This window comes from Podarcis gaigeae, assembly GCF_964106915.1.
Source record: "Podarcis gaigeae genome assembly, chromosome: 7".
Classification (NCBI taxonomy): domain Eukaryota; kingdom Metazoa; phylum Chordata; class Lepidosauria; order Squamata; family Lacertidae; genus Podarcis; species Podarcis gaigeae.
The window spans coordinates 16,117,874-16,144,254 of NC_139683.1; the positions used below are offsets into that span (position 1 = coordinate 16,117,874).

Genomic DNA, 26,381 nt, shown 5'->3' on the forward strand with positions numbered 1-26,381 from the left:
GGCAGGCAAGGTGCAGCAACAACACTTGAGGGGAAAATACATTTGCTCTGCCCTGGAGTTCTCACATACCACACAAATCTAGCATCAATACAGATCAATACAGTGGTACCTCGGGTTAAGTACTTAATTCGTTCTGGAGGTCCGTACTTAACCTGAAACTGTTCTTAACCTGAAGCACCACTTTAGCTAATGGGGCCTCCTGCTGCCACTGCGCCGCCAGAGCACGATTTCTGTTTTCATCCTGAAGCAAAGTTCTTAACCTGAAGCACTATTTCTGGGTTAGCAGAGTCTGTAACCTAAAGCATATGTAACCTGAAGCATATACCACTGTATAACCATCACTGAACTGGAAGACCTCTTGGCTATATTTAACACCAAGGAATGATTTCCCCCCCCCCCCCAGCATTAGTGTGTTTTTCAGGGTTGCCATCGTTCCGGCTTTTCCCGGACAGATCTGGAATACTGTAGTTGGCAGCAGTGTCTGGGCAGAAATCAGGAAAATTTCCGGGACAATGTGGACGCCGGCAGTGCCATTTTTTGCCATTTCCCCGTAAAAATAGCTCAAGACTGAGAGTTATAAGCGATTTTGTCCAAAAAGCCCAACAACTTTCGCCAAAACTAATAAAAGCTCAACAACTTTGGCCAAAAAACCACACACAAAAACGCAGCTCAACAACTTTTCTGTCCAGATTTTCACTGTTTGAAATATGGCAACCCTAGTGTTTTGAGCTTGAACATATGTTGCAGGGGTACCATATGTAGTTCTGCCAGTGCTGCTCTCCAGTTGTTCTGGACTACAGCTCCCATGAGCCTCTGTCAACATGGCTAATGGTCAGGGATGATGGGAGTTGTAGACTACAAGTCTACAACTTTTGGAAGACACCATGTTGACTACCTTCATGTACTGAGTAGAAGATACTTCATAAAACAATTGCATTTAAACTTCTTTGCCTAGGGCATTGTGGAGGATGCTGTTTCACTGTTATTTGCTCAAAAAGAAAAAGAAAACAGGGAGGAGGAGACAGAAACTGTGCTATTTCTGCCATTACCCCAGGGACACTTTTGGAGAATTTCTCATTCTCCTGCAGAAATTTGGTGAAATGGCCCCTCCAGATCCTCTGCCCACAAATAGGATAGCGAATTTCGAGAGCCCATTCACTCACAGTTGTTTCTGCTGTTTGTGAATGACTGTATTTCATTGGCATGGTTGCAAAAATGAGGCATGTGATTCACTGGAACCAAAGGCTCTGTGCAAAACTGAAGAGCTTTCACCCTTGTTCTTACTCTGTCCCCAAACTGACAGCTGATGCCTTTGACGAAAGAAGCAGCTCCTGCGTTTGAGGAACAAAGTGCGCAGCTATTTCCGAAGCTTTTCATGCTGGTGAAAGCATCAGAGAGAGCTTCCAATATTTGGATGGTAAAGGCCTTGGTTATATATCTTAGACTTGCTCCATGATCCTCTAGGGATTTACCTTTGGCTTCACTGCTCTTGGTTATATGACCTGTGAAAGTAGCCCAAGGCAGAAATCTTATGCACAACTTACAAAAGGAGCGCTCAGATTTTCTGTTGAGCAAACATGCTTCAGATCCAGTTGCAATAGGCATGGACAACTCAGTACCCAAAGATGATGTACCAATTTCTCTCCCTCTTGTGTTTTCTTGGTGCGTCATAATGGGGTCCTTCTGATTAAAGGACAACTAGACTTGGACAGTACTTGGTCCTTTGCTATTTTGTCATTTTTGCAAGTCGTGGAGCCATTCCTATCTTCTCTTTCATCATCTCTACCGCCAGTGGTGCTAATTTGGCAGGCAGATGCCCGCTACTAGTCAACACCCATCCCAGGAAGCTCGTGACTCAGGTGATATCTCCTGAACTAACCTGTGAATCAAGTTTCTCTGCTCATTTAAACTCACAATTATTGTGATTCATTAACTAGCTCTTGGCAAAAGTCCCTAAGAAGAACAGGAAACTAATAACCCATTCCCCACCCACGAGGGTTGGAATTAGGGATGGATGAGTCTGTCAATCTTGGTTTCTCTCAGTTTCTCATTTTTCCAATCTTGACTTCAGTTCTCCGCATTTCCACATCTTTCTGCAGTTTTGGTTTTTTTAAGTCCTTGTGAAAATTGATCAGGGTTTGATCATGATTTTTGCCAAATAGAGTAGAACCTCAGGTTACGTACTGTTCTCCTTATGAATGCTTCGGGTAACGAGCTCTGCTAACCCGGAAATAGGTCTCTTGGTAGCGAACTTTGCCCCGGGATGCAAGCAGAAGTTGCGTGCCAGCGGCGCGGCGGCAGTGGGAGGCCCCATTAGTGAAAGCTCACCTCAGGTTAAGAATGGTTTTGGGTTAAGAACAGACCTCTGGAATGAATTAAGTTTGTAACCGGAGGTACTGCTGTATACATATTGTCAAAGCAATTTCCCCTAACACATTTTTTTTGTGTTATTTTCACCAGTATATAAATATGCACACTTTTTATGCCAGTATAAATGCATTTTTGTACACATCGCTTGGTTGGAAAACTGCGCTGCAAGATTCGGAGAAGTGTGAATTTTGGGAGTGTTTTAGTTTTGCATATTGTTTTGCAAAATGCGAAGTATGTTGCTTTGCCTTGAAATGTGAACTGAATAAAATTTCTCCTCCATCTCTAGTTGGAACAGGGAGACAAGTGGGAGGTGGGTGCCTGTTTTTTAGGTGATTGTAAGAAGAAGAAGTGGGATTTCTATAGAGGACTACTTATCGTGCAGTACAACATAGTCTTTATTGTGTCTTAACCTTGACAACAATTCTGTGATATAGTACACGGCATGAGAAATGAAGCCCCAGGAATAATCTCACTGACATCGCACTGAAATTTATCAGAAGCAGCCAGGCTGCTGTGTCGGAGGAAGGGTAAAGTCCTAAATATACTTACGCTGGAACCAACATGCAGGGGAATGAGTTCCAGTTGTGGTGGTAGAACAGATTGTGCTACAGCCAGTAAGGGATAATAATTTTGATTGCTTCCGTGTAGAAAAACAAAATCAATCCTGCCTCCAAACAGAAAACCAGATCTTTACTTGTTACACTGGTTCTCTATTTGCTGGAGTTCCTAAATTCATAAGCATTAACTTCACTACCTGCTCTCTGAAGCTGTATTCTATTCTCATTTTTCTATATGTGTAGACCAAGCCTCAGTCCTATTGATGGGATGTACCCCCAAGAAAAGCTGCTTAGGCCTGGCCTGTAAGTATTCTGAGGGTTGGTGCCAGATAAGGACATGCATACATCAAGGATGCCCTTTCTTCTATCTCTTGTGACTTTGGCACTCATTGGGTTTGCCAGTGGTTGTCTATAATCAGGCCTGTGGATGAGCTCCGGATGTTGGAAGCAAGGAGAAAGGATGAGAGGCAACAGCTTAGGATGCTGTGTCTGAAGATAATGCAGAGACCTAGCAGAAGGCCCAGATCTCAAGCTCCAGTACTAAAAGATTTATTGAGTAGTAAATATCCAAATTATAGTGTCGTTCTTAATGTCCCTCCAAAGTTTGTTGAACTCCAAGGGCCATCAGCCCCAGCCAACATAAGGATGAGGGGATTTGGAGTTCAACAATTTATGGAGGGCCACCAGTTCTGTATGCCTGGTGTATTGGAAGCAGATTCCTCTCCTAGACTCTTAGTTCAATAGCTGACCAGCACAGGGTGATCACAGATTCCCTCTGGTGCCTACTTTCTCTTCTTTGGGAATTCGCAGACAAAGTACATCATGTGATGGCACTCCGTGTCATTCCACTGCCCGGTGCTGAGCATTTCCACGCAGTCTTCCTGCCCGGAGGTGTCTTGAGGTTCTCCTTCCTTCCAATTGCTGTAGCTCTGCAATGGAGTACGGTCGGCATACACGAACTGCCCTTCGTTCTCCATGTCGCTCAGGCCAATGAAGACTCGGAAGAGGCCACTTTGGGATACATAGTCAGAGATCACGGCGTTGGCAGCCTCATCCTTCGGCATCGCCAGAACCCCATCTCGGATCCTGCAATGAGTGAGCGCTTCCTTGTAGCTTTTTTCTTCCTGTACGATGTAATAGTATTTCTCCTCTGTTTCCCTGATACCTGCTAACACTTGGAGAAGAAAAACAAAAAGCCTGTTTTAACAAAGCAGACTTTTTCAGGATATCCTCAAAAGCCCCGAATCATTATTGTTGTGATTTATTAAATTTCTACACGACCGTTCATCTGAGGATAGCAGGGAGATTTACAATATAAAAACAAAAAGATACATATCAATCAAATATTTATTATGGTCATAGACCAGCATAAGTAGGGTGGGGAACAATCATTTAAAATCTGTAAAATGTTTTTTGGAAAGCTAAAATTATTAAAATAGAAGGTATTTATAAAAGACTATTGTAGTCTAAAAGACGCTAAAAGAATGTAATAGAAGGGTTAGAAGCATTAAACGGATGTGGAAGAACATAAAAGGTCAGTATATAAAAGGCTATGGTATAGTCACAAACAAAAGCAATAAATTCTCACCCACAGTTTAAAAGGCCATAAGTTGATTAATTAGCCAAAGGCGTGGAAGAAGAGGTATGTTTTTGCCTGGTGCCTAATTACATTTTTATGCCACCTTTCCCAAATGGCAGTTTTACAACCAAGGAAATGAAACATACCATTCTTCACAAACTTGATGGAACTCTTGAGCCGAGCAACGTTGATGTCCAGTTGTCCAACGACTTTGCGATATTTCCCGCAGTCACAGACAGCACCTAACCCCATATAGGTATATAATCAAATACCCAAAGCATCAAATTGGGTAAGCATTACATAGCTGTTTAAAACAAATATACATATGATAAAGTCAGGAAGGACCTGGGTGTGGTCTGATGCCCCACACAACTCCCGGGAAGGAGTTTCCCCCATGCAAGCTGCTCTGAAGGTTCTCACAACCCGTTCGCCTGAGTCAGTTTGGGGTTGCACGGGTAATGCCCAAAGGAAAGGAGGAAAACTCCTGTTGCATGACTGGAAGTCCTTGTGCTGATTTCCACTAGTGAAATGAGTTAGTTGAGTTCATCCCATGGAATTGCACTGACCATTTGCAGCACCCAAAGCATGGAGACATGTTGGCTAACCTTTAACTAAGGTTAAAGGGGACATTTTAATTATGGTGCTGGAGGAGACTCTGGAGAGTCCCATGGACTGCAAGAAGATCAAACCTATCCATTCTTAAGGAAATCAGCCCTGAGTGGTCTCTGAAAGGACAGATCCCGAAGCTGAGGCTCCAGTACTTTGGCCATCTCATGAGAAGAGAAGACTCCCTGGAAAAGACACTGATGTTGGGAAAGATGGAGGGCACAAGGAGAAGGGGACAACAGAGGACGAGATGGTTGGACTGCGTTCTCGAAGCTACTAGCATGAGTTTGACCAAGCTGCAGGAGGCAGTGGAAGACAAGAGTGCCTGGCGTGCTCTGGTCCATGGGGTCATGAATTGTCAGATACGACTAAACAACAACAACAAAGGGGACTTTGCCACGCAAAGCCAAACTATGGCTCAGAAGCATGAATGCAGAAGCATGCAGGCTCTGGGAAGGGAAATAGAGGCCGCCTCGCTCCTCCCATGCCATTTTGGTACTGTGCCACACTGAGCTAAGCCATAGTTTGTTGTAGCATGCCGTCCATTTTCCCAGCCAAACCATGAGCTGTGAAGCAGAGGACAAAGCTTGCATTTAGAAGCAGTCTTGAGACTGGGAACCGTTATAACAGAAGGTCCTCATTTGTAAGACCTCCTTCCTTACAGACCCTCTTGGGCGCTAAAATTGGTAGAAGGGGCCATCGTGGTAGTTTCACCACACTCAGAATTTCGTGGGTGGGTGTGTCCCTGGAAAAGGCATTCCCTGTGGCAGCTCCTAAATTGTAGAATTGCCTCTAGACAGGACAATGCATGTAGCACTTTCAGTGTGGAGTTTCTGTTGTATGGTGAGTGTGCACCTTTTTAACCTCATTCTTTGACACCTGATAATCATGTTTTTAGGATCCAGACTCATCTTGTGACTGCAAATTGTTTCAAACCCTTTCTAATATTGCATTTTTAAATTGTTGCAACCCAACCTGGGACCTTATGGCGAAGGACAGCTAAGAAATTGAAATAATCATTATAATACTTCTAAGGGTGTTCAGTCAAATGCACACGGAAGCCCCCTTTTTGTTTAACACTGGAAGGTCAGGGGTAGAATGTGCAATGGGACAATCTGGACAATCCTGGCTTATTCAGCCATTGCTTCTTAATTCAGGAATGAGCATCATACTGGGAATGAGCCGTGATGAGGCTCCAGCTAACATGTCCACACTCTTCTCTTTTACCCACCGGGGGAGATCAGAAGCTCCTGCTTCCAGTTTTAAACAACTCATGGTTCCACATTTTGTCAGGGGACTATGGTTTGTTTAAACTCTAGTGAGGGCGCAAACCAGACTCGGAAGCCAAAGGAGCCCTGTTCAGGTGCTCAGCCTGAAATGCCAAGGGCCCTGAAGGAATGTGCAGGGCTAGTTCTGCCCCTTTGGTGACACTGTCCTGAGGCTACACGTGATTGGGCAAGTCTGAAGGAGGCTACCATCACAGCAGAGTTATCACAAAAACCCTGATTGGCCAGAATTCCTGCCCCCATGTCGGAAATTCTGTTGCTCCTTTCAGATTCAGCAAGCGACACACTGGATTGGGAATACTTCTAGTGTACTTGATGTCATTGAGAGGCGCAGAATTAATCACACACGTTCCAAAGGGCCTCTTTGCATGTTTGGAAGTGAAAGCCTGAATAGGGCTAGTTTGATTCTGGTTTGTTCTCACAAATGTTTGGACGTAACAGGAAACTGTGGCTTCCATAACAACAGCAGCAGTAGCAGCAAAAACTTCCACTCTCCTCTGGAATGTGAAGGGGGGTGGACCTGCAGACATGATGCTCATCACAGCATGTTCACATAATGGAAAACATGCTTTTTCATTATATATGAACCAGGCCTCTGACTTGAAATATGGCAGAACTTTTAACGTGGGCCTGTCTCCCGCAGCAGCCCAGCAGCATTAGTCAATGTTTTGGCAAAAGCATGTTTATTGCCGCTGTGTGTCCTCTGTCTTTTATAGGTTTCAACGTGATTATTTTACAGTCGTGTTTTTAATGCAAGCTGCCTCAAGCTCCTGTGGGAGTAGGGAGGATAAAAATACTTTTTTTTTGTGGGCTGGGAAAATAGGCAAGCTGTTATGGAGGAAAATGCAGAAAGCGCATTTGCTTTTCTGCCACCTGCAATCTCAACCTGCGTTCTGCTGACTTTTGCTGCTCTGTCTGCTAGAGTCAGGTGAGGCTACAGGAGAGCAAGTAATTTCTTTTTTTTGTGGGGGTGGCTTTTGTCCACTGTTACTGACCACATGCTACAGCAGCTGTGAGGAACCTTTGCCCCTCCAGATGTTGCTGCTGAACTACAACTCCCATCAGGCTGAGCAAGCATGGCCAATGGCCAGGGATGATGGGAGTTGTAGTTCACGTCAGCAACATCTCGGGGAGGACAAAGGTTCCTCACTCTTCCTCTGCGGCAGTGCTTCCCAAACTTGTGTCTCCAGCATTCGCATCATGGCTACCAAGCAAGACCAGTGGTCAGGGATGATGGGAATTGTAGTCCAAAAGCAGCTGGAGACCCAAGATTGGGGGACACTGCTGTAGAGTTTTTGGTACTGACGACTCTTTGGTAACTGCCCTCTCTTGCAGCTGTTTTGTCTAGTGGGCTTCTGTCATCTTGCAGCTAGAGCCTATTAGCATACTGTAATACACACAGTTTATCACAGCCATGCATTCGGGATGAATGCTTGTTGCAAAATGCTGAGGGCCTTTTCGCTGGACTGCTTTAGTCCTCAGCACGTGCTTCAGCTGGGTTGGCAAGAAACACCCAAAATATTCAACCTTGCAAACTGGCCTTGGATTCTGTTTGGGCCTGGCAAAAAAAAGGCCAAAACGAAAACACCCCGGCAACCTGTACTCCTGAACTCTTTCTAATTCCCCTGTTGAAAGGAGAAGGATTAGAGTTACGTTATGCAATATCTTTCCTTTGTTTGCATAGTACTCTCTCTGCTTTAGGGAGAATGTCAATATGTGCTTTAAAAAATAATTTGGTGCCCTTAAGAAGGAAAAAAACTGGATTTAGAACAGAAAAGCCCTTGTGTGACAAAAATAAAAAAGAGTTATGTCTTTCTTTAACAAAAGTTTTCAGTGTGTTAAGATAACAGAAATCAGGACTTAATGTGTGCCAGGTTTTAATGTTGCATCACTGACCTGGGGTTTTGTATATAACTATTTATTTATTTATTTATTTATTTATTTATTTATTTATTATTTATTTATTTTCTATCTCTCCTTTTTCTCCACAATGGAACTCCAGGCGCTGAATTATTGGCGGTGCCATCACTGGCTGCTGCCTGGTTACTGCTGAACCATGACGGGGCCTTCTTGGTGGTGGGATTGTTTGTGGAATGCCCTTCCCAGTGAAGTGTGTCTACTTCCCTCATTAAAACCCAGAAGGGATTCAAACACAACCCTGTTCAAACTAGGCTTTTAAAGGCGGAAATATACTGTCCCCAGCAAGCCTTGAAATTATTAGCTGCGAGGGTGCGTGGCTGTTTTTAAAATGCTCTTGGACATTCTTTATGCTTTTAAATGGCTTTTATTGTTTGACTGCTTTGCTGTTCACTGCCCTGGGAGGAAAGGAGTAATAGAAACTGAATAAATAATATTTAGTCGGACCCATAGGAGCCAACTCCGGGGGGCCGAAGAGGTCTTTGCCCTCCCCCCAAAGTTGATGGGCACCGCCATTCATATGTTGTGGGTGCTCTGTGTCATGTGATTGATTGTGCAGGGTAGGGCATACCTCCCCCCCCCCCGTTATTTTATTTAAGTCGGCACCCCTATTTGGACCCAAACTTGCTGAACTTGGGCCAAAGTCTTCTCCACTCACTTTCCATTCAAAGTAGAGAAGGAGAGGGAGTGGAACCCTACTGTTGTCGCTGCTTCCGACACCCTCTGACCTTAACCTCTGACCTTTGCTTTTAAAACCCAAGGTCTGCAAAGAGATGCCTAATCCTACAAATGCACGTTGTGCCCCCTTGCAGACCATCATCTCTTTGTGCAAATGTCAAGGAACACGGCTTGTATGGTGGCTTCATTCCTCCTTCTCCACAGATACGTTGCACATTTGGTAGGTAAAAGGTAAAGGACGCCTGGATGGTTAAGTCCGTATGGCGCTCATCTTACTTTCAGGCCAAGGGAGCCGGCGTTTGTCCACAGACAGCTTTCCGGATCATGCGGCCAACATGACTAAACCACTTCTGGCACAACAGGACACCGTGACAGAAACCAGACCACATGGAAATGCCATTTACCTTCCCGCCGCAGCGGTACCTATTTATCTACTTGCACTGGCGTGCTTCCAACTGCTAGAAGAGTTTGGATTTGATATCCCCCTTTTCACTCCCCTTCAGGAGTCTCAAAGCGGCTAACATTATCCTTTCCCTTCCTCCCCCACAACACTCTGAGAGGTGAGTGGGGCTGAGAGACTTCAGAGAAGTGTGACTGGCCCAAGGTCACCCAGCAGCTGCATGTGGAGGAGCGGAGATGCGAACCCAGTTCCCCACATTATGAGACTACTGCTCTTAACCACTACACCACACTGCTAGGCTGGCAGGAGCTGGGACAGAGCAACAGGAGCTCGCCCCATTGTGGGGATTCAAACCGCCGGCCTTCTGATCGGCAAGCCCAAGAGGCTCAGTGGTTTAGACCACAGCACCACCTATGTCCCTAGTTGAATAATACCTCCATGGGCATCATGAGAGGGAGATTACTGTTGTGTGCATGACCTGCTTGTGGGCTTCCCATGGGCATGTGGTTGGCCAACGTGAGACCAGGATGCTGGGATGGATGTTCTCATGATGCTGGGTGGACCTTTGGTCTGATCTATCGGGCCTCTTCTTATGTTTTCAGATCAGTGTACAACACAGTGCGCACAATGTGCATGATGCAGCATAGCAGCTAAGAAACAGAAAAACAAATCAGAAAGCCTCGCCCTTTCCATGATTTTTGTTTGAACTCACCCATCCCACCTTGACTAGAGAGATAATAATACTCATCTGCTTCTCCGGACTATGAAAGGATTAGAAGAAAGCACTTTATGTGGAGTGGTTTGAACATTTAAACACACCATTGAATGGCTAAATATTATAACACACTCAGTCAAGTGTGGCATCCTCACAAGCTAGATGATTGCAAAAGGGGTGGGGGGACAGCCTGTCGGAAGGACAAAGCACTGGAGGAGGAAGAAGAAGAAGAAGAAGAAGAAGAAGAAGAAGAAGAAGAAGAAGAAGAAGAAGAAGAAGAAGAAGAGTAGTAGTAGTAGTAGTAGTAGTTTGGATTTGATATCCCCCTTTATCACTACCCGAAGGCGTCTCAAAGCGGCTAACATTCTCCTTTCCCTTCCTCTCCCACAATAAACACACTCTGAGGCTGAGAGACTTCAGAGAAGTGTGACTAGCTCAAGGTCACCCAGCAGCTGCATGTGGAGGAGCGGAGACGCGAACCCAGTTCCCCAGATTATGAATCCACCGCTCTTAACCACTACACCACACTACACACTGGAGAGGGGCTGTGGCTCAGTGGCTGAGTCTCTGCTCTGTGTGCAGAAGATCCCAGGTTTGATCCCTGGCATCTCCCGGTAGGACTAGACAAAAGGTCCCTGATTAAAGACCCAGGATTGCTGAGGCCTGTAGAGCTAGATGGACAGAAGCTTTGTTGTTGTTTAGTCATTTAGTCGTGTCCGACTCTTCGTGACCCCATGGACCAGAGCATGCCAGGCACTCCTATCTTCCACTGCCTCCCGCAGTTTGGTCAGACTCATGTTTGTGGCTTTGAGAACACTGTCCAACCATCTCGTCCTCTGTCGTCCCCTTCTCCTTGTGCCCTCCATCTTTCCCAACATCAGGGTCTTTTCCAGGGAGTCTTCTCTTCTCATGAGGTGGCCAAAGTATTGGAGCCTCAGCTTCATGATCTGTCCTTCCAGTGACCACTTAGGGCTGATTTCCTTAAGAATGGATGCGTTTGATCTTCTTGCAGTCCATGTGACTCTCCAGAGTCTCCTCCAGCACCATAATTCAAAAGCATCAATTCTTCGGCGATCAGCTTTCTTTATGGTCCAGCTCTCACTTCCATACATCACTACTGGGAAAACCATGGCTATAACTATACGGACCTTTGTTGGCAAGGTGATGTCTCTGCTTTTTAAGATGCTGTCTGGGTTTGCCATCGCCTTTCTCCCAAGGAGCAGGCGTCTTTTAATTTCATGACTGCTGTCACCATCTGCAGTGATCATGGAGCCCAAGAAAGTAAAATTTCTCACTGTCTCCATTTCTTCCCCTTCTATTTGCCAGGAGGTGATGGGCCCAGTGGCCATGATCTTCATTTTTTTGATGTTGAGCTTCAGACCATATTTTGCGCTCTCCTCTTTCACCCTCATTAAAAGGTTCTTTAATTCCTCTTCCTCAAGGTTGTATCATCTGCATATCTGAGGTTGTTGATATTTCTTCCGGCGATCTTAATTCCGGCTTGGGATTCATCCAGCCCAGCCTTTCGCATATAAGTTAAATAAGCAGGGAGACAATATACAGCCTTGCCGTACTCCTTTCCCAATTTTGAACCAATCAGTTGTTCCATATCCAGTTCTAACTGTAGCTTCTTGTCCCACATAGAGATTTCTTAGGAGACAGATGAGTTGATCAGGCACTCCCATTTCTTTAAGAACTTGCCATAGTTTGCTGTGGTCGACACAGTCAAAGGCTTTTGCCTAGTCAATGAAGCAGAAGTAGATGTCTTTCTGGAACTCTCTAGCTTTCTCCATAATCCAGCGCATGTTTGCAATTTGGTCTCTGGTTCCTCTGCCCCTTCGAAATCCAGCTTGAACTTCTGGGAGTTCTTGGTCCACATACTGCTTAAGCCTGCCTTGTAGAATTTTAAGCATAACCTTGCTAGCGTGTGAAATGAGTGCAATTGTGTGGTAGTTGGAGCATTCTTTGACACTGCCCTTCTTAGGGATTGGGATGTAGACTGATCTTCTCCAATCCTCTGGCCCCTGCTGAGTTTTCCAAATTTGCTGGCATATTGAGTGTAGCACCTTAACAGCATCATCTTTTAAAATTTTAAATAGTTCAGCTGGAATATCATCACTTCCACTGGCCTTGTTATTAGCAGTGCTTTCTAAGGCCCATTGACTTCACTCTCCAGGATGTCTGGCTCAAGGTCAGCAATCACACTACCTGGGGTATATGAGACATCCATTTCTTTCTGGTATAGTTCCTCTGTGTATTCTTGCCACCTCTTCTTGATGTCTTCTGCTTCTGTTAGGTCCTTTCCACTTTTGTCTTTTATTATGGTACAGAAGCTACCCCTCAGTCTAAGGCAGCTTCCTATGTTCTCCTCCACCAGGAATGGGGAACTTGTAGCTCTCTTGATGGACCACAACTCCCAAACCCTCCCAAGTCCCCCAATTTTCCTGGGACAGTCCTGGAATTGCAAAAGCCACCCCAGCTTCTGATTTGATCCTGGAATGTCCCTATTGCCCCTTCCAGTTCTGCCACTGCTGAGCTCGGGGAGGAGAAGGGGCTGGCGCTTGCCCTAAGCGGTGGCGAGGGAGCATCCCTGTCAGGATTTATGACCTCCCTCTCACACCAAGACATGGCAGGCTGGTAGTTTTATAACTTTCAGATTTATTGGTGGCGCTGTGGGTTAAACCACAGAGCCTAGGACTTGCCGATCAGAAGGTCGGCGGTTCGAATCCCTGTAATGGGGTGAGCTCCCGTTGCTCGGTCCCTGCTCCTGCCAACCTAGCAGTTTGAAAGCACCTCAAAGTGCAAGTAGATAAATAGGTACCGCTCGGGCGGGAAGGTAAACGGCGTTTCCGTGCACTGCTCTGGTTCGCCAGAAGCGGCTTAGTCATGCTGGCCACATGACCCAGAAGCTGTACGCTGGCTCCCTCGACCAATAAAGCGAGATGAGCACTGCAACCCCAGAGTCGGTCACGACTGGACCTAATGGTCAGGGGTCCCTTTACCTTTACACAGTAGTTTAGTCAGAGCACACAGCTCAGTCTTCCTCACTAGATGGGTCAGTTGAGCCCACTGAAGGGTGGGTTCTTTTCCAACAGGATACACCCCATTGGCTGCTCCTCCTTCTGTGGGCTTGACACCAAGTCTGGACTCTGCCCATCCTCCTAGTACGAGGAGACTCAGGAGCAGATTGTCCAGTTTGCCCCTCTTCCCCTGAGAACATGTCTGAGAGCCATGGCCCCTCTGCCTGCCTTATGCTGTCCTGAAAATTTACAGCCTGCATTCCCGGATGGGAGGTACTCACTTCACTCTCTGCATGTGAAGAAAGCAAGCCTCCATCTATTTCTGCCTGCCACCCCCCTCAGTCCTCAGAGCCCTCGCTCTCACTCTGGGAAGGAACGTTCCTGACAATCCCATTGCCTCTCCCTGGCCATTGCCGCTGGCCACCTCCCGTGGGCAACTTGTAGCAGTTGCTGGCGAGTGGGCAAGGAGGAGGAAGGGAGGCTGTAGCCACTGAGGCCCAGCCCTACGACTATGAGGACCAGGCAGAGGGCAGGAAAACAAGGGAAGCAGAGTGGAGCATAAGGAGTCTTGATTTTATTTTTAAATGCTTTGTGTGTCCGCGTCTGATATTGTCTCTTTCTAAAGTTTACAGTAGTACCTCTGGATGTGAACGGTATCCGTTCCGGAGCCCTGTTCGCATCCTGAAGCGAACGAAACCAACGTCTGTGCGTCTACGTGTGTGTGAGTCGCAATTCGCCGCTTCCGCGCATGCGCGTGAGCGTCTGCGCATGCGCGAGCAGTGAAACCCAGAAGTAACATGCTCCATTACTTCCGGGTCGCCGCGGAGCGCAACCCGAAAATACTCATCCCGAAGCTATTTCACCCCGAGGTATGACTGTATTTGTTGGTGTGTATTTTTCAGTTGTGGGGAGTGAGAAGTGCCTCTATATTCACCTGAGGAATGTTGGACGGTATGAACTCTCATCATCACTGACCATTGGCCAGGCTAACTGGGCTGATGGAAGCTGGGTGGCCAGATTGGGAGAGCTACCATCCCTGGCTTACACGCACCTATGGAATCACTGCCCGCAGACAGGAGCTGCTTGGGAAGCCAAAAATAAATCAAAACGGCCTACCTGCTTTGCCCTTTCCTCCAGATACACCAGATAACCCCTTCAGTCCTTTGTCACCTGATTAAAGGAAGAAAACACAGGGTGTACACATAAGAAAACAGAACTGCTCTGTTGAGTAATGTTTGCTGAGTGGGTTTGAAAGAGGGACAGGGCTAATAATAATAATAATAATTTATTACTTATACTCCACCCATCTGATAGGGTTGCCCCTGTCACTCTGGGAGGTTCCCAACATAATAGAAACACAGCAAAACATCAAACATTAAAAGCTTTCCCGATACAGGACTAAGCGGATGTGCCAAATTAAACAGGTCTGCTTCAACCCTACCGGCCCGTTTGGATGGGAGTAAGTTCCACTGAACACAGTGAGACTTATTTCTGAGTAAACACACATGGAATAGCTCTTTCGGGCTTTTGTTTTAGTGGACAAAGCTGGGAGCTTTTAATAGCTGACCCATTAAAAGTTCAGAGGCTTCGTGGCTGGATGGCGCCTGGTACTGCCTTCCTGCATGCATGAGCAGCAAGTAATGGAGACCGATAATAGTTTTTCGAAGAGTTGATTTGGGTATTGTGAGAGAATCACAATTGCTTGCAATGTGCACACACACACACAGCCATTTCTTGGGAGTCTCGCTATCGTTTCCAGCTGAAGTGTTCTGAAGCATCCCGATCAAAACCCGACAGGTTGCTAAATGTGTCATGACTGCAAACCACACCTGTGTTTCTTAAAATATTAATAGCAGGCACTAGTGGGAAGGTTTGTTGTTGTTGTTTTTTGCTGGAACCTCAGTGTGTGGGATGGGGAGTTTTTTTCCCCTCTTGTTGCAACCTCAGAAAAAAATAAACCCTCCCCCAGTTGTTATTAGCCCTGGGGTAAAAATGTCCCACTTGCCCAATAGGAGTATCCATTTATTTATTTATTTGTCATTTATTTAAGGTATTTCGAACCTGCCCTTCATCAGAACTGATCTCAGGGTAGAGTACAATGGCGTTATGCCATGAGATAAATCTCATTAAAATGATTACAAACCTGAAATCTGTGAAGTGCAAAAACAGGTAAAAACACCTGTAATTAAAATCAGAAATTCTTTTTTTAAAAAACAAACAAACAGCACCCCTACAAATCCTTGCAAACTACAAACAGGCATCATTCATTCCTGAAACGACCAACCTACGAATGCCTGGGCGAACTAATAGGCTTTCTGTTGACATGAAAGATGATTTAAGTGCCAAGCGTACCTCTAAAGGCGTCCCCCAAGGAGGATGGCACCACAGATGCACAGGTGTTCTGTAGGAAATTGCCCCCCACCCCAGTGCATACTATTAATTTATTAAGAAAGACAGATGTGGTTTGTTGTACCTGCTTAGAGCCACGTCTGGTTTGTCTCTGACATGAGGATTGTCAATGTGGTGCCTGGTGGTATGAGGAAGCTCAGTAGCACCTCCTATGGTGCCTGCGAAAGCTTTCTGTAAATATTCCCTCACAAATTCACAGTGCATGAGAAACTGCTTCCTCTTCCTGCTCAGTTCTTGCTGTAAAGGGCAAGCAGGGAGGCACATCTGGTATGCGTTATAAGAATTTTAATGTCTCAGATACAGAATAAATTTCAAGGTCTCAGATACAGAATAAATATCCATAAATGCACACATATCTAAATATATGAACCATGTGTCTGAAATAGTATGGGGGAGCAATCCTGAAGTCATTTTGACTCATTTAACCTCAAATATTCCTCTGCAATAAGGGAGGCAAATGGGGAAAGCCTTCCCATTGTCTTTTTGCTTGCAAATCCTGTCTTTAAGGGCGTATTTGTGTTTGAATAGGGTGAGCCTGTGACCTGGATTCGGGGACTAAAGTATTAACCATCACAAAAGAATGGCCAGGCTGCCCAGGTAATGCAGTCAGTGACCATTTTCAGGTATCCTGGCAGGCAGGATTTCTGCTGCAGACCGCCTCCTTCTGTGATGTATGTATGATTTTGGGGGAGTGGTCTTGGGCTACAGGGTGGACAATTTCAAAAGTTGTTCACGGTTCTCCTCCCTCCTGTGTGTGGTGAGTTGCAACAGTTCCTTGAATAAAGATCAGGCTTACTAACCACTTTGCTTCTTAATATACTCTGGTTGGCCTCTGTTGTTTTCTCCTACCTATAGGGAACCCATTTAAGGACTCTATAGGGAAAGGGGGCAGAATACATGGAAAATCACAAAGTTCAGAAAACAGCAGGACCTCTCTTGGGACATGCCACTGGTGGCTCTAAAGTTCCCGCTCTCTAAGAGAAGACCTTCAGAGGAATACTTCAGCTTGAGTGTGCTGAATGGGCATTGTTAGCTAGTTTGATTCTATTAATTTAGGATTCAACCGATACCAAGAGTTTCTCTCTGACCACAGGTATTAAATTAGCACACTGAAGCTAGCAAATTGGGTCCTCCCTTAAAGAGGGCATGTATTGTGGTGAGACCTGGACAACCGACACCCTGTGTTGTGTGGGTACAATTGGTTAGCCACAACACCTAATTGGTGGGTACAATCTGGCCAATGGGATGCAGTCTAAATGGTTTGAGGGACCTATTTACGCCCATGCATGTTACCCAGAGCTTCCTCTTTCGGCGTATGCATTCAGAACACCCGCCCACCCCTCCCTACTTTTAGGGCTATGCAATTGACCTTGCTATGCCGTTGTGTGTTGTCTGTTGTTGGGACAGGGGCACGGCAGGAGTTTTCCCCAATTGGCTGGTGCCATTTTAGTTTTGCCTGCTGCGTAGCAAATCATCACAACTTGTAAGGTTGCAGATAGGCTCTGGTTCAGGTGATAGGGATGGGCGAACGCTCTCGCCATCCGTACGTGAAGGAATTCAGGGACTCGATGGTTTGGTAAACCCCTGTGAGGGGGTTGTGCCCGTGCCTGAGTCTAGAGGGACATTTGGGTGGTGAAGTTAGCCTGTGCCCGGCTTTCCCCTTATCTAGGAGTCTTGGTTGACCACAACCTTGACATGAGCCAACAGTGTGACGCGGCAGCTAAAAAAGCCAATGCAATTCTGGGCTGCATCAATAAGAGTATAGCATCTAGATCAAGGAAAGTAATAGTGCCACTGTATTGTGCTCTGGTCAGACTTCACCTGGAGTACTGTGTCCAGTTCTGGGCACCACAGTTCAAGAAGGACACTGACAAACTGGAACGTTTCCAGAGGAGGGCAACCAAAATGGTCAAAGGCCTGGAAACGATACCTTATGAGGAATGGCTAAGGGAGCTGGGCATGTTTAGCCTGGAGAAGAGGAAGTTAAGGGGTGATATGATAGCCATGTTCAAATATATAAAAGGATGTCACATAGAGGAGGGAGAAAGGTTGTTTTCTGCTGCTCCAGAAAAGCGGACATGGAGCAATGGATCCAAACTACAAGAAAGAAGATTCCACCTAAACATTAGGAAGAACTTCCTGACAGTAAGAGCTGTTCGACAGTGGAATTTGCTGCCAAGGAGTGTGGTGGAGTCTCCTTCTTTGGAGGTCTTTAAGCAGAGGCTTGACAACCATATGTCAGGAGTGCTCTGATGGTGTTTCCTGCTTGGCAGGGGGTTGGACTCGATGGCCCTTGTGGTCTCTTCCAACTCTATGATTCTATGATTCTATGGGTGTTCACCCTTGACTGACCTATGCTGGTGCCCTGAGTCAGCGTTACCTGCGTGGCAGGGAACTAGTCAAACAAGAGCCTTTTCAACCACTCACTTTCTGTAATCAATAAGTTGTGGCCTAAATTCTGCCAAAAACCAAACCAAAATTTTGAGTCAAGTGTGAATTTATTTAGGGGGGAGGTTTCTGGGTATGAACACGCAAAGAGTGTGATATTGTCAATCACTGGTGTCATGAATGGTCACTGTGTGCTTGACCATTGCAGAGAAATTCCAAAGAAATGAATAAATGAATTCATATAAGATGTATTTTCAAAAACTTTTAGGCAACCCTGGTAAATCTCAGGTCTTCTACTCTGCCAGTCATGGGTTGAAGGCATAAGACCTAATGTAATTCACAACTTTCTTTTTTCTTTTTTTCTTTGGCAATAAAAGCCATCTGTTTAATTTGGGAAGCGTAAATAGCAGATGTTCCACATTTTGCTCTGCGCCATCACAACACATTCCAAAAGTATTAAAGGCAAACCTACCCTTTCTGCCAATCGGTCCAATTTTACCCATGATCCCTTGGTCGCCAATATCGCCAGCAGCTCCTTTGTCTCCTGTGAAGGAAATACCACAACAAGTTCCCGTTTTATTCATTCTCACGCCATTTTCATATGACCTTGTGTAAGTAGATGACCTTACCGCCTTCTTCCGAGAGGACTGCTGTTCTAGTTAATAGCCGTGTGACAGGCAGAAATTCATCGGGCAAATCTTTCCTCAGTGCAGTGATGGGAAAGATTTCCCTTGTTACATTTCTGATTGTCGCTCAGAGGCCCTTTAAGGGGTGGTGGTGGCAACAACAACACTGTTTTTTTTTAAGAAGTGGGGACATTTAGTTTCCTCCAGCGAGCCAAGGCTTCAGCCATGACGCTGAAGCCATCTGTAGAGCTGAAGCTGTGAACATTCATGCTTTCCCTTGTTTCCCAGCCGAACAGTAGGTTTCCCATATGTTCTGAGAGCCCAATCCAACAGAGGGACTGTCTTTGATTCACCGGCACTGGAGGTTCTGAGCCGACTGGCAGCAGATGGCTCTGCGCACCCGCCGCCGGCACTCTTGCAGAAGAAACAGTATGAAATTTCAAAGCTTATTTGCCAAACTAAAAGTTCCCAGTTGAGGAGACTGGAGGCATCGTTTTTTGGTTTTGTTATGTTTTTGTTTCATAAAGCTTTTTTTTTTTACTTTTTAAGGACGATGCTGAAACCAGAATGTGACAGTCTTAATCCACAAGCCCCTCTAGGGCTTACTGATTACCAGCAATGTGCTTGCCATAATGATGATGCTCAGGTTGTGTGTGTGTGTGTGTGTGTGTGTGTAAAAGGAGTATTGCCAATGGCCAAGGTGGCGTTGTTAGTCCAAAAAGCATCTCGACGACACCAAGCTGGGAAGGCTGTTATTCATGCCTCCTTGGAAGCAAACCCCATGAGATTAAAAGTCTTGCGCCACCCTTTGCAAAAACTGGATAAGTGGGAATTTCAAAGGATGGCTGTGTTTCTGGAGGGGGAAAGGGAGACCTTGATGCAGGGATGGTTGCCCCACTTCATGGCAGCTCTATGTCTTTTTAAAATATACTTTAGACCCCATGTGCACTATATAGTGGTACCTCGAGTTACAGACGCTTCAGGTTACAGACTCTGCTAACCCAGAAATAGTACCTCAGGTTAAGAACTTTGCTTCAGGAGGAGAACAGAAATCGTGCAGTGACAGCGGGAGGCCCCATTAGCTATAGTGGTACCTCAGGTTAAGAACAGTTTCAGGTTAAGAACGGATCTTCAGAATGAATTAAGTTCTTAACCCGAGGTATGACTGTACTTTAAAGTAGTATCGTGCCACTTTAAACAGTCATGGCTCCACCCCTGCAAGAATCCTGTGAACTGTGTTATGTTCAGGGTGCTGGGAGCTGTTAGATCTCTACCCGCCCCCCCCCCTCATAATTTCCTGGGTTTCCTGAGAGGAGGGGTTGATTGCTAAATCACTTTGAGAACTATGCTCTGTGAGGCTGGCGGGGGGAGAGAGGGGTCTCCTCACAACTCTCAGCACCTTTAACAAACTACAGTTCCCAGAATACTTTGGGGGAAGACAAGACTGTTCAAGAGCTGTATGATACTGCTTTAAACATATAGTGCAGACGGGGCCTTAGTTTCACAACCCATGAGAGGAATGTCCCAGCGTCTTCCTTTAGCATCTCCTAAAGCTGCAAACCACGTGAATAAATGGAGCAGCCCTGTTTTTGTAGAGGCGGCAATTTAGGTTCTTTTAAGAGCCAATAAATGTGTATGGCAGGCAGCCTATCTCCCCCCACCTGACGTCAAATCCCGTTTTTGCAATATGAAGCAGCGTTGCACCAGAGAGTGTTTTATTATAGCTGCGCATTGAACGTATTTCGGTCGTAAAATCTTACTGATCAAAAACCTGAAGCGTTTAGGCCATTATAAATGTGTGGACAGAATTTATATGGCCATTATTTGCGCCCAACTAGCTGTCTAAAGTACGAAGCAATTTTGCCGCGAAATTTTACGCTGAAGTCCACAGCCAGCCTACGGAGCTGGCATGGGGGCCATTGGTACAATAAATGGCCTGTTTAGCACCTTATGTTCTTTGGTCACCCTCTGCCCTATTTTATCCTACTTCCTAATAGCTCAAACTGTGGCACTTCCTCCCCACACCTTGATGCGTAATGTATTTGATGTGTGATCCCTTTCTGTCTCCACTGTGGGGCATCTCAACATGTGGCAAGCTGCTTCTTCTAAACAAGCTGCTTCCTCATCCTGGTGTCCTTCAGATGTTGTTGGCCCAGTGGTGTAGCATGGACTGCCAGAGTCCGGGGCAAGACGAGTATTGCTCCCCCAGAGATCAACAGCTTCCTCTACAGAGCCAGAATCAGCTTCCCTTTGCAGATATTCTGGTGTGGCGGGGACACTCATTCTCCCTTGGCACGAACTTTTCCTATTCCATGTTGTCGCTGGCACCAGCTGGCAAGGGGGTAACAGAGCAGGGCGGAGCACTGCTGATAGGCTGGAAGGAAGTATCAATAGCTTGGCAACCTACCGGAGTGGCAGTCGCAGTGCCCCATGAACGTCAAGCACACCAGAGAGACGAATGGAGGGTTGGTCAGGAGTGGGTATCTTTCTAAAGCCCTGCAGAGGGCACCCTAGCAACTGGCTGTCACCCAAATCCATTCCTCAGTCCATCCACGCAAATATTGGGAGGTTGACTGTGTGAGGGGGAGGGTGCGCTATTTTTTTAAATACTATTTTCCATCTTGAAATTTTGCACCCCTAAGAATTTTGCGCCCAGGGCAACCACCCCTGTGGCCCTGTCCACACGATGCCAATGGAAGGCACCAGGATGTGAAGGCTGCTCTCAAGTCTCAGTAGGCCCATTCAGCTTGGCCAATGAGGCTGTTCTCCACAAGCCCTGCCCACCTGCCCCACACCAAACTGACATCAGATGTGGGGCAGCCATGGCTGCAAGGGAAACATCTGGGAGGCTTGAAGTGTGTTTGATTGTTCCTCTTGCTTTTGGTGCTGAATTTGAGCATCTCACCCACTGAAGGAGGCCACTGATAATTAAAAGCCAAATGGCTGGTGTAAAAGAAATGTTTTTGCTGGTGCATAATGGCAGCAACGATGGTGCCGGGTTTGGGGAGAGCATTCCACAAGCACGGAGCCACAGCTGAAAAGTCACCGTTCTGAAGTTGCATCCTAATGCGCACAGAAAAGGGCCTGAGATGATGATTGCAGGGTCAGAGTTTATTCTTTTTTCCATTAATCCAGAGGCATAACTGAGCACTTGTGAGAGCATCCCAAAGACGGAATGAATATGGGAAGGTGGAGAAGGCCCAAGACATTTCCAGGGCACAGCAAATAACCACGCACACCTTTACCTTTGGGTCCGGTGGGGCCGAGTTTCCCATGCTTGCCCATTTCTCCTTGGTCTCCCTTTTTGCCTTCATCTCCTTCAAAAACAAACACACTGGGTGAGTGGGCAGAGAGGGAGAAAACAGACACTATGATATAAGTCATATGATACAGCTCACCTGCCCCACACCTGATGTCAGGTGTGATACAGGTAAAGGCATAGCTGCAAAGGAAACAATCAGACGCCTTAGAGTGCTGTCTTCCTACTTGCATTCCAGCATACTGTTTAAGGCATAGCTGTCAACTTTTCCCTTTTTGTGCAAGGAATCCTGTTTGGAATAAGGGAATTTCCCTTAAAAAATGGGGAAAGTTGACAGCTATGGTTTAAGGTAGAGGATTAGGGCAAACAGAGGAGGTGCCAACCCTGCTGGCAGTGTGTTAGTCAAGTTGTTATTGTCAGCAAAAGAAAAAAGACTAAACTATGACCACCTTGAATTGATTTTTTTGTCCATGGAAAACTATCCTCTCCAAAGAACATTCTCTCAACACAGAGTTTGAAGATGTACCAAGAGTTGACTCTTGCTGCCCTCTTGTGGTGTCTTTTGTTGGTCCAAAACTCACCCATTTCCTTTTTCTAGAGCTGTGTAAAATTATTCCTTGAAATTCTCCACCCAGGGGTAGATCTATTATGAACCTAACAACATTTAACCTTCAGGGCCTCTGATCTCAGAGGGGGCCCATAAGTGACTTTAGTCTGCCTACAGCTTGACTTCACCCCCGAAGGCACAGTCCTCCATTGTCTCCCAAGACCAACAGATGCCAACAACAACACCAGACCCAGTTTAAGTCGCATTGAATCGAGAGATTAATTTTTGTCTTTGTCTATATTTCAACAAAGGGACACGGGTGGCGCTGTGGGTTAAACCACAGAGCCTAGCACTTGCCGATCAGAAGGTCAGCAGTTCGAATCCCCACGACGGGATGAGCTCCCGTTGCTTGGTCCCTGCTCCTGCCAACCTAGCAGTTCGAAAGCACGTCAAAGTGCATGTAGATAAATAGGTACCACTCCGGCGGGAAGGTAAACGGCGTTTCCGTATGCTGCTCTGGTTCGCCAGAAGCAGCTTAGTCATGCTGGCCACGTGACCTGGAAGCTGTACGCCGGCTCCCTTGGCCAGTAAAGCGAGATGAGCACCGCAACCCCAGAGTCGGTCACGACTGGGCCTAATGGTCAGGGGTCCCTTTACCTTTACCTTTATATTTGAACATTCCCAAAGCTTGAGAGTCGGTAGCACAGATGTTGTAAAGGTGTGGCAATCTGTCGTGGAACAACCCCATTGAAGAAGATAACGGTGGTTACCCACAACTCGTTGCTGGTTGTGAAGGGGTCTTCACAGAACTGGGGAGTTGGAAGGGACCATGAGGGTCATCTAGTCAACATGACAGTTCAAGCTTCAGGGCCCCCCAAATGTAGATCTGCCACTGCCTGCACCCACTTTGCTGGCAGATTGGTAGCAGGAAAGTAGTAGAACTCCATTTCTCCAGGTGCATAATAAATTATCCCAGTGGTGATCCTTATATCATGTCTGGTGGGAATGTGATAAAATTAAATAAAAATAATAATTGGGGAAATATACACAAGGAACTGAAAAAAAATTTTAAAACAACAATTGGTAGTGTAATGGTTCTGGTGTTGCTCGTGCGTAAGTTGCCGCCACTCCTGGCTAGGTTACCTGGTTGAACCCTTTCTGTCTGGACAGCCCTTCACTTCGTGGCTGTCTCAGTCGCTGGCAGAATCCGTCAGTGGACGTTTCTTGAACTTCTTCCAGCAAAGAAGTTCTTTGATGCCAAGTCTCCGCCTACTCTCCCTGCACGGAAGTCTTCTGCGCAGAGAGGGTGTGGGCAGCGGAGGCCTTGTGCTCTCCCCGCTGGTCTCCGGTGAAGAGTCCTGGAGCCTCCTCTCCGATTCCCCCATCTGCCCCCCTTCTCCACTGGTGTTACGCTGATTTCCTTCCCCAGCAGATGGGCTGCCTTTCTCCCTACTGGGACCCTCTCCGACATCCCCCTGGAGCCTTCCCTCGACCTCTAGCTCCGATGGCAGTTCCCTGACAGGTAGGAAGCTAAAAACATTCCTTTTAGGAATTATAACAAATGACATCCCCAAAGACATGAAGAGAATCTTTTTATTTGCAACTGCCTCCGCAAGGGTTATTGATTGCAAAAAAAAAAATGGAAATCAGAAGAAATACCAACATTGAAAGATTGGCAACGTAAATTTTTTGAAATGACTGAATTAGCCAAAATGACGGCAACAATTAGAGTGCAATCTAATCAAAATCTCAAACAGGAATGGAAATGTGTAGAATAATACATGACCAAAAGATGCTCCAACAAGAATATATTGATATGTATAGGCTGATTTCACAAAGTTAAGTTTTAAGTTAAGCTAAGCAGATATATAAGATTGAATGTTTAATTATTAAGATACAAAATTACAATCTCAATAATAAAGTTACAAAATAATAACAAGGAAGTCACACACGGGTGGAGGGAAGACACAGGGCAAGAAATAGGGCAAGAAATAAGAAATGGATAAAATGTTGGTACATAATGAAATGTGAAAATGTGAATTTACGAATATAATGTATATGTATCACTATGTAAAGATCTCATATATGTATTGCAACATTAAAAATAAATAAATAAATAAATAAATAAATAAATAGACTAAATAAATAAATTATCCCAATGGTTTCTGAGGGCAACTGCACTGCCAAGAGAGGCACACACACACACATACCCCACTCATCTCAACACCAGTATGCTACTGAATACCTTTTCCTGGGGTAGGAGGGACAGTGACATTGAGGGAGTACTGTTGCCTTTGTGCCTTTGGCCAACCCAAGGCATAGAGGCTGCACAGATCAGCTGTGGAGAGAGGCCACATTCTTGTCTTATGCACTTGCATGTCTGCTCGAGCCAAAATCAAGGTTAGCCTTCATTGCCTGCTCTTGGGGCTTCTGTAGTTGGAGGGTAAGACCCAGGCCGAAACCACAAAGATCACCAGCATGACTTTGGGCCTGCACTCTTTCTCCCTCAGCCTAATCTACCAACCTCACAGGATTGTTGTGAAGATAAAGTGCAGGGAGGGTGGGACTTCTGCGCCTTGCACCTGCACCAGAGGGTCTCAAGCTATCATCTGTAGAACATAGGTGGCCTGGAAGTCCCATTTAGGTGGCATGTGGAAGGTTAGTCAAAGAGTTGAGAATAACCTGTACTTGCCTCTGAAGTTGATTTTGTTTCTTCCTGACTCAAAAAGTTGATTTCACAGGCATCCTTGTTACAAGACGACTGTTATTAAAATATGAGTAGGAAGCTGTCTTATCAGAGCGTTGGTTGATCTAACCTAGTGTTGACTACACTGCCTGGCAGAGACTCTCCAGGGTTTCAGACTGAGGAATATTCCCAGCTCTAGGTGCTGGTTTTGATCTTTAGAGCCCTTTGTGGCTTAGGGCCCTCGTATTTGTGGGACCGCCTCTCCTGGTATGCCCCGCAGAGGACCTTAAGGTCCATGAATAATCATAGTTTAGAGGTCCCGGGCCCTAAGGAAGTCAGATTATCCTCCACCAGGACCTTCTCAGTGATGGCTTGGACCTGGTGGAATGCTCTGTCCCATAATAAGACCAGGGCCCTGCAGGATTTAACTTCATTCCGCAGGGCCTGTAAGACAGAGGTATTCCACCTGGCTTTCAACTTGAACTTAGCCTGATCTTTTATTCCCCTTCCTTCCCTCCCCCTCCCCTTTTTATGAAGATTACCCGCTCTGGGATCCCACAGCTAATTCTCCCCTGGTCTCCACACTGGCCCAAATAGGACTAATTTAGCCAGTTAGCCCTGGTGATCATCTAATGTTTATCGGATGGTTTTACCCCCTAAAGTGATTTTTGAATTCTGAATTTATTGTTCTTCACATTTTATGCTGTATTTTATGCTTTTTGTTGTTGCATCAATTGTTTTAAATTTGTTGTTAGCCGCCCTGAGCCCGGTTTTTGAACCGGGAAGAGCAGGGTACAAATAATTTTTTAATATCATTTATTATTATTATTACATAGCAAAACCAGAGATTGAACCCGGGCCCTTGTGTGTGCAAGCCAGATGCTCTTCCACTGCAGGTTGCAGAACATGGATTTTCTCGTTGCAGAATTTGGCACGGAATTCGGATTTTTAATTAATTTTTTAAAATTATTTTTTTTAAAAGCATGGAGAACACATAGGTCAGAAAAGAAGGGAGTGATGACAGAGACGACAGGAACAAGAGTCCAGCCAAGAGTCCTTGAGGATGTGGGGTGAGGTCCTTCTGCACTTCCAACAGGGAGCTCAGAACATGGCAAACTCCGCTTCAGACTGAGCTCGCTTTTTTCCAGAAGCAGAGCTGTCCAAGTGCCACTATTAGGTCTGGAAGATGGTCAGCAGCAGCAGCGGTGACCACAAGAAACAGGGCTTGGAGGCACTGACTGATGTCAAGGAGTTTATAATTGACATTTGTCAAAATAATGAAAGGCGAGCGTTCCAAAACACACCACATAGCTGCAGGGTGAACTCCCATTATTCCCC

General features: G+C 45.9%; 1 protein-coding gene across 1 annotated transcript in view; it reads right to left on the reverse strand.

Moving 5' to 3' along the window:
* Window positions 1-2,743: 2,743 nt before the first annotated feature.
* Window positions 2,744-26,381, reverse strand: part of COLEC10 (collectin subfamily member 10) — a 29,973-nt gene continuing 6,335 nt past the window's right edge. Inside the window, exons 2-6 of the mRNA XM_083749420.1 lie at window positions 21,797-21,868; window positions 18,398-18,469; window positions 14,245-14,298; window positions 4,653-4,748; window positions 2,744-4,101 (exon numbers count right to left, since the gene is read on the reverse strand). Coding sequence (XP_083605546.1) covers window positions 3,710-4,101; window positions 4,653-4,748; window positions 14,245-14,298; window positions 18,398-18,469; window positions 21,797-21,868 — 686 coding nt within the window. The 3' untranslated portion in view covers window positions 2,744-3,709. The remainder of the gene's footprint in view (window positions 4,102-4,652; window positions 4,749-14,244; window positions 14,299-18,397; window positions 18,470-21,796; window positions 21,869-26,381) is intronic.